The 12,380-nt window shown below is 43.2% G+C and overlaps 1 protein-coding gene across 4 annotated transcripts in view; it reads right to left on the reverse strand.

The window, feature by feature from the left end:
* Positions 1-616: 616 nt before the first annotated feature.
* Positions 617-12,380, reverse strand: part of LOC100344518 (organic anion transporter 7) — a 31,099-nt gene continuing 19,335 nt past the window's right edge. For all 4 annotated transcript variants that reach the window (XM_008274344.5, XM_008274345.5, XM_089326069.1 and 1 more), the window contains 5 exons: positions 6,277-6,392; positions 5,238-5,452; positions 3,698-3,806; positions 2,714-2,917; positions 617-1,837 (listed from right to left, as the gene is read on the reverse strand). In XM_008274344.5, coding sequence (XP_008272566.3) covers positions 1,777-1,837; positions 2,714-2,917; positions 3,698-3,806; positions 5,238-5,452; positions 6,277-6,392 — 705 coding nt within the window. In that variant the 3' untranslated portion in view covers positions 617-1,776. The remainder of the gene's footprint in view (positions 1,838-2,713; positions 2,918-3,697; positions 3,807-5,237; positions 5,453-6,276; positions 6,393-12,380) is intronic.

The following is a 12,380-nucleotide window of genomic DNA, read 5'->3' on the forward strand; positions in this document are numbered from 1 at the left end:
TACTGATTCTGTTTTTTAAGGCTCTCAAATGCATTTGTCATTTGTTCCATTGAATTCTTCATTTCATTTTGATTTCTTTTCAATATCACAATTTCATGTTCTACTAATTTCCTCATTTCATTTTGATTCCTCCTTAAGATTTCATTTTCACGAGAGAGATTTTATATCCTGTCCAGTATGGATTTCTGTAGTTCATGAATTTGTTTCTGATAACTTCTAAATATTCTTACCATAAGTTTTTGAAATCCATATCTGCATTTCTTCTATCTCATCATCTTCATAATCTTGTATTGGAGTGTCATGTTTATTTGGGAGCATTATAATGTCTTCTTTTTTCTTGTTTCCTTAATTCTGTGTTTTTTTGTTTGGCATTGTGGAGATATTCTTTGGTTTCTTCTTTTTTTCTCGTTGTGATGGTTTTTCTCATTATACTATGACTCTAGATTAAGTGGACTGTCTGCTTTTGGTGAATCTCTAGAGGCTTGTGGTGAGTGTGGCCAGAGAGCTCTGTTTAGTTCTGTTCTTCATGGTTAAGGGTGTCCCAAACTGACACACCCAGGTTTGGCCTGGTAAATTTCTCTCTCTCTCTCTCTCTCTCTCTCTCTCTCTCTCTCTCTTTATTCAGAAGGGAAGTAATTCCACTCAGCTGAGCTATTGCCTGATCGCTAGCCCCAGTCAGTATAATATTCATCTGCTCTGTCCCAAGGACCACACAAAGGATCTTCGCAGTCTTCAGTGTAAACGCGGATTCCTCTGCAGTGTCTTCCACCAGGTTGCCAAGGCTACTAAGATTGTGGCGTCTCCCTCCCACCGAGAGTATGTCTCAGGCACACCATGAGTTCTCCCACACATGCTCAGTTTTTTTTTTTTCCCACATTCCTAGTTCATAAGCTCCACACATTCACTAGGTCTTAACCTCCTGTTATTTCTCCCCACCAGAGTCAGGTTTTTCTGCCTGGCTGAGGGTGGGCCAAGATTTGTTAATGTTAGGAGAAAAAAAGGCTAAAGCAGCCAAATTGAGATGCAAGGTGAATGCCTAATGATTTCTCATTTAAAGCCTCACCAAATTGTGTTATTTGTATGATAAGGACACACAAACAGCCTGTTGATAAAATCCACAACAGGAGGAATCTTCAGAAAGTCCCAGAAAAGTGTATAATATGTATAAACCATGCACAGATTTCAAAATTTTATGCATCAAACAAAACTTATCTTTTAATTCCATTTCACCACAAGTTCTTTGAAGTTCCTCATACTGAACTACAGACTCCTGTGTTGAGACTGGTAATTTATGATGACAAAATAACCACTTCTTACTCCAGCTTATGCCAGCCTGCCCTGTCCTTAGTCCATGAAATTCATTTTCCTAAATCTTGTTAATTATTTATTCCATGTAAATTTGGAACTATTATTTTCTTCAAGTTGTTTTGAAACTGTTGGTATCCACATTAGAATTACTGTATCAATTATTATGTTAATGAACTGGGAGAGAATCATTGCTTTAAATCTACCCTACTTTCCTATCCAAAAATATGCTAAGTATTTACACTTACACATTCTGTCATGATTCCTTTTAAAGTATGATTTTCTTCATACTTCATACTGTGTTTAATCATGCATTTTTATATACAGTAATTTAGTACCACATTTCTAAGTGGGATCCATTTTTTCTGTCATATCTATTTATTTACTTTCCAAGTTTATTAGTACGAAGGAATGACTCTGACTATTTTCCTTTTTCTTGCATTTTGATCAGCAGTCAGCTCCCGGGATTCATTAAAACTGTGTCACTTTGATGAAGGTTTCGTCCTGCTTTGCTTTTCTTGAGGCTTTTCTCCTGGGACAGACACAATGAAAATCACAAATAAGCAAACACAAACATGAAAGGGCAGAGAGAAAACAAGTGTCTCCTCGTTCTTCAGAGCATGCTGATAGGGCATCAGCCTCGGGAGTAATCATGGACCTGCCTGTGGTCTCCAGTGAATCTTGCAAAGTAGAAGACCAGCCTCCCTGTAGGAGCTGAGAAGGCAGCATGGACAATTTCTACTCCCTACCCTATGGCGTCCTGCCCTTCTCCAAAGGGGTCTTTGGAAATAACAAAGATTTACAATTCTGCCCAACTGTTCATCATTTTAAAATCTGTTTGGTATACCTTTCTTGATATTTTATGAACACTTTCCTTCCCGGTGAAAACCACATGGACTGAACCTCACAGGCAAAATCTTCTTCCCTTAGATGCACTGCCATCTTGGAGAGTGACCCCAGTCTTGTAATTAGTCTCCACCTGGTGTTGTAGTGAGAAGGGTGGACCTCAGACCTACAGGTAACTGGAGTTCCAGATAGCTTCCCAGCACTCTTGCAACCCCAGGCTTCCAGGGACGGGGAAGGAGATGTGGCACTAGTTTTTCTGCAGTATTGTGGGATACCTTCAGGGATGTGCATGTCACACCAGGGAAGAGATGGCAGATGGGATACAGTCTTGGTTTCCTTGCCACTAAACCTATAAGTGCATAGCTTCAGGGGAGAACTGAAGTCACTGACAGGTGAGATGACACTGTCCCTAAGCCAAAGGCATTGACCACATGGAAAGAGCCTGGGCCTATGGGCCTAGCTCTAGGCCAACCCAAGGGACAGCAGCCCTGCCTGGTGTTTTGCCTTTCTCATCACAGATCTGTGGCACAGAGGCTCTTGGGGCAGCTGGAGGGTCACTCACTCATCTTCCACATCCTGGATGGAGTCAGGCAGAGGCTGGTTCCTGGTCTCAGGGAGGAGGAGGACAACAAGGCCGGAGAGGATGGACATAGCTCCGTAGATGATCCAGGGTAAGGGTGCATAATAAATCCTCAGGATCATTACCAAGGGAGCCAGGGCAGCCCCAGTGCTACCAGCGATGGTAATGATTCCTGAAGCTGTTGCCCTTGGAACACAAACAACACAAAAATAATCATGTAAGTTGTGATTTATTATTTTGTGGACACCAGAACAGTGTTTAGACACTTGCAGGTTGACAACACACTCTTGCATTTGAAATATGCTCTCTTATTTGCTAGGAAATTATTTTCAAGTCCACAGGGCATTAAGGCATGTTCTCTCTATTTTTGAAACACTATGGCCCACAGTACCCACCCTTTAAGTGACTTATAAGAGTACATGAGGCCGGCGCCGTGGCTCAATAGGTTAATCCTCTGCCTTGCGGCGCTGGTACACCGGGTTCTAGTCCTGGTAAGGGTGCCGGATTCTGTCCCGGTTGCCCCTCTTCCAGGCCAGCTCTCTGCTGTGGCCTGGGAGTGTAGTGGAGGATGGCCCAAGTGCTTGGGTCCTGCACCCCATGGGAGACCAGGATAAGCACCTGGCTCCTGCCTTTGGATCAGTGCAGTGCGCTGGCTGCAGCGGCCATTGGAGGGTGAACCAATGGCAAAGGAAGACCTTTCTCTCTGTCTCTCTCTCTCACTGTCCACTCTGCCTGTCAAAAAAAAAATAAATAAAAAAGAAAAAAGAAAAAAAGAGTACATGAAATGATATATTAAAGGCAAAAAGGCAACTTTTAACCAAGGTAAGTGTCATTATTATTAATATTAATTGATAGCTTATAAATAAGAGTTTTGGTTATTTACCAGTCTCTATATTCCCATATAAGTCCCGATTAGCTGAAAAGGTCTGTTTTTGGCCTTGAGAGATCCTCCATAAGATTTTCTACCTGATTGCTGTGGGGAGAAGTTCATTTCCATGGGTAACACAACTGCTCATAGCTGCACTAGAAAGTCCTCCTCCGAAAACTGACAAAGTCACACGCAGGGTCTCCATTTCTTAAGAAAAAGACGAGTGAAACTCAGAAAATCAAAGCCATAAGAATTTAACATCCCCCAAATTCCAAGAGACAAAGACCCTGCAGTTTGGAGTGTAAATACACATTGAGATGATTCAAGTGTAAAATATACTGAGGAAAAGCTGCACAGAGGCAGAGAATATGCCACGGTCATCAGCTAAGAAATGTGACTCCTCTACCTGAGTGATTGGTGTATTAAATAAAATGCCTTCAGCTATTGCATCACTTGTCCCTGCATACTGGAGATTTGCCAAATATAGAAGGGAGAATGTGAGTCCAACAGGACATGGCTTCCATTTATCCTTCCAGGGTTCTTGGGTTCTTCATGGAGAATAAAGAATCATCCTGTGGGCAAGTACTGAGGGATGTAAGACACATCCATTTCCTACAGGAGTTTAACATCTAGATGCAAACACAATATCGACATGAAACTGCTGTCACAGAGGAGAGCAATAAAGCCAAGAGGATTTGGAGGCTCATGGACAAATTCAAGAGTACTTGATCTAGAATAATATTAAAGAATATTAAACTTTTTTTTTCAACTTTGTAAATCTTAAACAGGAATTTCAGAGAGTCTATTGCCTACCCAGATAAAAGACAAATCTCACGAGAGATTACAACTTGGAACTCTGCTGTAAGGCAGCACATGGTATCATTGTGGACATTTGGGAGAAGTGGAGTTCCTGTAGAATCACTACTGTGGGATTTGGGTGAAGTATGTGTGACTATTATGCTATGTGCAGAATGTATTATTATATGATCACACTATGTGGATTACACTATTATGCCCTGTGATTTAGGCTAAGTATGATGACAACCTAGGTTCCCCTGTTCATTAAGTATGATCATCTCATTCAGCAAAATTGATTCTAAGAGAGTCTTAACTACTTCTTTTTTGTTAGTAGACACTTCTTGGAGTGACAATAAGGGATTTTTATTTCCTGAAGTCAAGATGACTCTTCTATACCAAGCTTGCAGTGTATGACCCACAGGTGGATACCCAGAGACAAGGCAGTATATTGCCACTGAAGCTGGGGTCACATGAAAGAGCCCTCATGGGATACAGCCTCACGTAATGGACACCATCATGTCAGAGATGCTGAGGAGTTGGATTTGTGAAAAGTCAAGTGAAAAAGTCTTGTTCGAGAAAGTGCCAGATTAAATAGCACCAGTTTGCAGATCCTTCTCGGACGTGAGGAAGGCAAGACATGTTCACATTGACTCTTCCTGACTTCCAATTCTCCCAGTAACCCACTGGCAGAGCCAGTCACAAAGCCTCAGCTTGCTTTATGGAAACTTTACAACCCATCTGCTTTCTGTTTTTTGGTTCAGACAGGTATGAGCAATGCAACAACTGAGGAAAGGGGCAGGGGAAGACTTTTATTTTCTTCCACCTGTTCTCATTTCTTACCTTGAGGCACAAATGTGAGGGACAGAATGGAGATTCCCAGTACGAACGAGAACAATGCCTGACTTCCCCGACGGCCTATGTGATTCAGTGCCAACAGTGCCACAAAATTACCCAGGAGGTTGACTACTCCGAAGAGGCCTTGCAAAAGGTAAACACTGCTCCCAAAATGCTGTAGGTGGATGTTCAGGCCAATAACGACCATGATATTTGAAAGTCTGTGGTGAAAAAAAAGAGAAAGATCTATGTCATAAAATTTAAAGCCTTGGTCCTACAAATACCACTGTCTTGGCCCAGACAGCCAGTGCTTGTGCTGAAAGTAGGAAAGCACTAGTTATGTTGTGGAAGACATCCTTGCATGGTCATGATTTTTAAATTATAAGATATTGTAGGATGATGGACGTCACAATTCTTCTTAAGGGATTTTTTATGGAGGTAGAGGCGTAATTGTGGGCATTATATGGAAGGACTTTGGATATTTTGATCTGTGTATAGGTTTCATATTTACAAATATTCATGGGGCATTGCTTCTCATGCTTTTGGCTAAGATTGAGTGTAGGCAGTGCACTTTTTTGTTGTATGAATTTATAGTTTGTGACATGACATTTTGATAGACTGTAGTTAACAATAATATATCATCTTCAGAATTCTCACAGCACACAAAAAAGAATAGCTGGGTGAGATTATGAACATATCAATTCGAGAAGGATCAATTAATGTCCTTCACTATAATTTTATCCCAGTTAAGGTGGAAGCAAACCAATGAAAAATCCTAAAATTAAAATCTGTTCTATAATTAAAGTTATTGCGGTCAGTCTCCTATGACGATCCTGGTAGGGTGATGTGCAAAATCAAAGCTCCTCATCACATATTTAGTTCCATGTCAGTATTTATAACCCTTTGATCACTTCCAAACATGAATGATCTTCATAACTTTCCCATCTTTTCTCCCCAAATTTGTTCCCACAACACGTTGTACCCCTTGAAGTTACAGGCTCAGTTCTCTACCATTTTATGTCCTTATGCACTATGTGAAGCCTACCTCACAAGGGACAAGAGCAGGATCCGTTTCCGCAGGACGGGTGTGTGGAACGAGTCGCACAGGGAAGGCTTTCTCTGTGCGTCCAGCAGCTCCTCCTTCATGGTGGATCTCACAACCTTCAACAATGACAACAGCAAAAATAAATTGCTCAGTTGTTACAAAGTGCAGGTCAGTGTGGGAGTGCTGGGAACCCATGGGAGAATGAGATCCACCTTCTTGCTTTCTGGTAGGAAATATAGGCACTAAAGATGTATTGACAGGAGTAAACATGGTAGAAAGTTAAAGGAACCTCAGGGCAATTGTGCAGTGACAACCTAAGACTCAAGAGGGCTGCAGGGTTGGAGATTCAGATGGAAAATGGGAAACAAATGTGGAGTCACTTGGAGTAGGGTCCGAAGGTCCATTTATGACAGATGGGCACAGAGACCTAGCCCCTGAGCTTAGTTCTAAGTTGGCTGCCTGTTGTGGAAAAACTGTTTCCAAGAAAAGGAACTTAGCTTGAGAGCCCTTATTTTGATTCTTCCATCAGCCTCCTTCAGGGAAATTCTAGCATATTCTATTTCCATGAATGAGAAACCTACAATAAAGTCTAGGGAAGAAATCAGGGGGGATGCTGGAGTAGTGTCATCCATATCTAGACTTGGCTATGACCTAGGGTCACATTTTGGCTCTGAATTTGCTAGTAATGTATCTTAAGGAAGGTAAATACCTGTAAGCTTCAATTATCTGGGTTTTATTTTTAAAAAGATTTATTTATTTATTTATTTGAAAGGCCCGATTTGCAAAGAAAGAGGCAGAAACAGAGAGACAGAGAGGGAGAGAGAGAGAGAAGGGGGAAGAGAGAGATATAGATATAGATAGACAATCTTCCATCCACTCCCCAAATGGCCACAATTGCCAGGCCTGGGCCAGGCCAAAGCCAGGAGCCAGAAGCTTCTTCTAGGTCTTCCACGTGGGTGGCAGGGACCCATATACTTAGACCATCTTCTTCTGCCTTCCAAGACACATTAGGAGGGAGCTGGACCAGGAATGGAATAAGCAGGACTCAAACCAACACTCGAATAGGATGCCAATGTCATAGGCAGCTGCTTAACCTCCTGTACCACAGTGTTGGTCCTAATTATCTTTTTTTTTCCTTTTTTAAAGATTTATTTTATTTATTTGAAAGTCAGAGTTACACAGAGAGAGGAGAGGCAGAGAGAGAGAGAGATCTTCCATCTGCTGGTTCACTCCCCAAATGGCTGCAACGGCCAGAGCTGCGCCAATCTGAAGCCAGGAGCCAGGAGCTTCTTTGGGGCCTCCCACACAGGTGCAGGGCCCAAGGACTTGGGCCATCTTCTACTGTATTCCCAGGCCATAACAGAGAGTTGGATTGTAAGTGGAGCAGCTGGGTCTTGAACCGGTGCCCATATGGGATGCTGGCACCGCAGGCCAGGGTTTTAACCCACTGCGCCACAGCGCCGGCCCCATTATCTTGTTTTTAAAAAGAAGAATGAGAAGTAGAAGAATCAAGAGTTGGAAAAGAAGGCAGTGAAAAAATAACACCTTTCTTAGAAGGATTTCCTAGTCCACACAAAATGTCAGAAAGGTATTCATATCAAATTACACCTAGCACACCTTGGGTACTTATTAACTTATGAACTATTTAACTAATATAACTTCATTATCACTGGTGAAACAATACCATCACCATGACCAAAGAAACTTACACTTTTGAGAATGTCCTACTTTGCAATCCCAACCATAGCAGCAAAATATTAGGTTTACGCTTTTTAGAGAGCAATCATGGTGGTGACCCCCGCCCCCGCCCTGCCATCTAACACAAAAATCCAGACTTCAGGCCATTGTTATAGATACTGTTATAAGAATAGGCTCCAAGAAGGGCTTAAACCTGGGCCAGATGGGGATATATGGCTGCTGTCATATTAGTAGCTTGTAATCAATCATGGTGGAATAATTCACATCATGGAGATTAATAATCACAAGTGTGGGATTTTTGGCTTATTCGTCCTTCTAGAATGTGATGTGTTAAACATCTATCATACCATCCCTGTCTTGCCTCCTGCAGTCATTTGGACTTCTCTCAACTGCAGATTTAATCACACACCTGCCCTATTTACACCTGGCTTCTACCAGGTTCTACCTTAACTCCAAAAACCCATTTCAGAGGCATTCAGTGCCTCCATTCCCACACTAACCCAGGTTAGGTCTCTCCCATCAGCCTTCACACTGCACCTTGCTGAAGACACAGGTTTTGACTTCTTTTTGGGGGAGCTCTTCCTGTCACAGTGCCTGTCACAAAATAAATATGAAACAAGTCTGGAGAAAGTCTGAGAAAGCAGAAGGAAAGGGAAACTATAAAAGGAGAAATGGCTGGGAAGAGCTGATGGAGGGTGGAATGCACTTAGAAGCTCAAAGATCTAAGATTCCAGAACCAACACAGGAAAAACCACATTGATCCAGGGACCTTGGGGAACATCTTTGTGAGTGAGATCAGAGATAGGGGAAGTAGACATTTATATTTTAAAATTATAATGATATATCCTATTCAGAAAAATTTTTAATGTATCATAGTTGGGAAAACTCTGAAATTTGGTGGGTGTAATGGAAACCAGCAGAGGATTCAGTAGAGAATTTCTGCTGATATTGCAAGGTTACCTCATCACTCATAATCACACAAGCGTGCCTTCCTTGGTGTCCTACAGATTGAGCCTTCAGTAAAGTACTCTGGGACTAGGGTGAGTCCCAGGAACTGCATGGAGGATGTAATCTAGACTGGTCCCCTGTGGAGCAGGAGTCCTTTGACTACTAGGGTTGAACTACTTAGGAAGAATAGGGGGGAAGCTGAAGAAACAGGCTGGACAATCATAACAGAGGAGTGGAAGAAATTGGGCAGACCAGAGGGAGGGAAGGAGCAGGGAAGAGTTTGGAAGCTACAGAGCTTACAGGAGATGGGTGCTCCCTAAGACCATAACTGCATCAACAAGGAGACTGAATTGAACACAAAGACCTGGTAAACTGGAGGATTCAGAATGAGATTAAAGACATGCACTAAGGCTGGAACAGGTATCTTCCAGAGCCCATCCAGACAGAATTGACCTAGAAAGAGCATTTAAGAGAAGTTGCCCGAAAAATACTTGAGGTTGGCAGGGGGAGGACACTTTCCTCTGATGCTGTTATTTCCAGGAAGAAGGACTTGGAACGATTAACACTCAGATCCCTCTTTTTGGAAAATGTAGGCATTTGATTGCTGAGTGTGGGATAACGTGACGGGCATGCTGTAATGCACAGAAGGCCTTCCTCACAGTAAGCTAACATCACTCATGTCTGCTTTCTGGGCCACATCCTGTATTCAGCAGGGCAGGCTTTGCACCTGGGGGAAAACCTGTGATGGATGAGTAAGTTCAATTGTGGGGTGAAGTGTTGGCAAATCCACTGACACTAAGAATTGAATGTGGCGCCCACGGTGTTAGCTTTCACAGTAACACAAGTATAACAGCTTTGCTCTCCCTGTCTCTGAGCTCTTCAGTCATCCCTGTTATGAGGGATTTGGGTAGAGAAGATGGGTGATATTACCTGGTCTTCCTAGGATGGAGGAACGAATGTATTGCTACGATGCGAAGCAGATACTTTAAGTTAGAATAGGGCAGGACTAAAATACAAGTTTGAAATGATCTTTGCACAGTTTAAAAAAAATCAAATTTAGGCCGGCGCCGTGGCTCACTAGGCTAATCCTCCGCCTGCAGTGCTGGCACTCTGGGTTCTAGTCCCGGTTGGGGTGCCGGTTCTGTCCTAGTTGCTCCTCTTCCAGTCCAGCTCTCTGCTGTGGCCCAGGAAGGCAGTGGAGGATGGCCCAAGTGCTTGGGCCCTGCACCTGCATGGGAGACCAGGAGGAAGCGCCTGGCTCCTGGCTTCGGATCGGCGCAGTGCACTGGCCGTAGCAGCCATTTGGGGGGTGAACCAATGGAAGGAAGACCTTTCTCTCTCTCTCTCTCTCTCTCTCTCACTAACTCTGCCTGTCAAAAAAAAAATCAAATTTAGTGTCACTGGATATCATTTTTGAAAAGAATCCAGTCCCTAAAACAAATCATCATCAATGTTTTCTTTCTCCCCACCGGGCACTTAGGGGACTGTCAATTGCCATTCCTTTTGATAATGCATTGTTCTTTTAAATTTCAGTGTGTGGCACATAATTTTGTTAGATGCCATGCCCCTGCATTATTTTAGCTTTCAATCATTGGATCAAACTAGAAGGCAAGATACTAAGTTGCACTGGGAATTAAATTGAGCTCCTAAGAAGTTATTTGTTTCAAAAAATTCATGTAATTTGGGCAAAGATTGATGCACTCCAGGAGTTATGTAGAGCTCTGCTTCAATTTCCTTTTTTTTTTGACAGGCAGAGTGGACAGTGAGAGAGGGAAACAGAGAGAAAGGTCTTCCTTTTCCTTTGGTTCACCCCCCAATGGCCTCTGTGGCCGGTGTGCACCGCGCGGATCCAAAGCCAGGAGCCAAGTGCTTCTCCTGGTCTCCCATGCAGGTGCAGGGCCCAAGCACTTGGGCCATCCTCCTTCCCGGGCCACAGCAGAGAGCTGGACAGGAAGAGGAGCGACCGGGATAGAATCTGGCGCCCTTAACGAGACTAGAACCCGGTATGCTGGCGCCACGGGCAGAGGATTAGCCTATTGAGCCGTGATGCTGGCTGCTCTACTTCAATTTCTTTTTTTTTTTATGGTGAAAAAACATATATTTAGAATTAGCCAGCTGCACTCCGTTCAGATGATCCCAATTTTGTTGGCAACGTCCAGAGCATCACAGTCAGGAGCCAGCCGCACACACGCCTTCTTCTCTCCGTCGGGTCTGATCAGGGTGTTGACTTTGGCCATGTCAATGTCATAGAGTTTCTTCACAGCTTGTTTTATCTGGTGCTTGTTGGTCTTGACATCCACAATGAACACCAGTGTGTTGTTGTCTTCTATCTTCTTCATGGCCGACTCCGTGGTCAGGGGGAACTTGATGATGGCATACTGGTCAAGCTTGTTTCTCCTGGGGGTGCTCTTCCGAGGGTATTTGGGCTGCCATCGGAGGCGTAGTGTCTTGGGCCGCCGGAAGGTGGGGGACGTGCGGATCTTCTTCTTCTTGTGGTTGTGGATGCCTTTCAGCACTGCCTTCTTGGCCTTTAGGGCCTTTGCTTTGGCTTCAACTTTAGGAGGGGCAGGAGCTTCCTTCTTCACCTTTGGCGCCATCTTGGTGAAAAGCTCTACTTCAATTTCAAGAATGCTTTTCTCTCCAACCATCCCATTAGCACCACCAAATCAAAACAACAACAACAAAAAAACTAGCATTCCCTGTGCTGGTATTGTGGCACAATGGGTAAAGCATATGTGAGACATTAGCATCCCATTTGGGTGCTGGTTCAAGTCCTGGCTGCTCCTCTTCTGATCCAGCTTCTTACCAATGGTCTGGGAAAACCATCAGAAGATGGGGCAAATGTTTGGGCTCCTGCCACCCATGTGGGAGATCTGGATGAAGCTCCTGGAGGGGCCACTTGGAGAGTGAGTCAGTGGATGAAAGATCTCTGTCTCTCCCCCTCTCTCTAGAATTCTGATTTTCAAATAAATAAAAAAATTTTTTAATAAAGAAGCCCAGAGGAGTGCGGCAAGATGGCAGAATAGGAAGGGAGCACACTGATAGTCCGGGGAGAAACAGTTTAATAAAAGTGGAGATACTGCAGGTTCAGGGAAGAGTAGGGGAAGAAATAGCAGAGGAAACTCTTCCGGAACTAGTGATTCACAGCTTACAAGAAAAACATCTTTCCAACAAAGATGCATACAGACTGAAAGTGAAAGGCTGGAAAAAGATATACCATGCCAACAGAAATGAAAAAAGAGTGGGTGTAGCCATCTTAATATTGGGCAACATAAACTTTAACACAAAAAGTGTTAAGAGAGACAAAGAGGGGCACTATATAATGATTAAGGGATCCATTCAACAGGAAGATATAATGATTATCAATCTATATGCACCTAATTACACGGCACCGGTTTATTTAAAAGATTTGTTAAGGGACTTAAAGGCAGACTTAGATCCCAAAACAATAGTACTGG

Source organism: Oryctolagus cuniculus, chromosome 1, assembly GCF_051225735.1.
Source record: "Oryctolagus cuniculus isolate XC-2025 breed Fujian yellow rabbit chromosome 1, ASM5122573v1, whole genome shotgun sequence".
NCBI lineage: Eukaryota > Metazoa > Chordata > Mammalia > Lagomorpha > Leporidae > Oryctolagus > Oryctolagus cuniculus.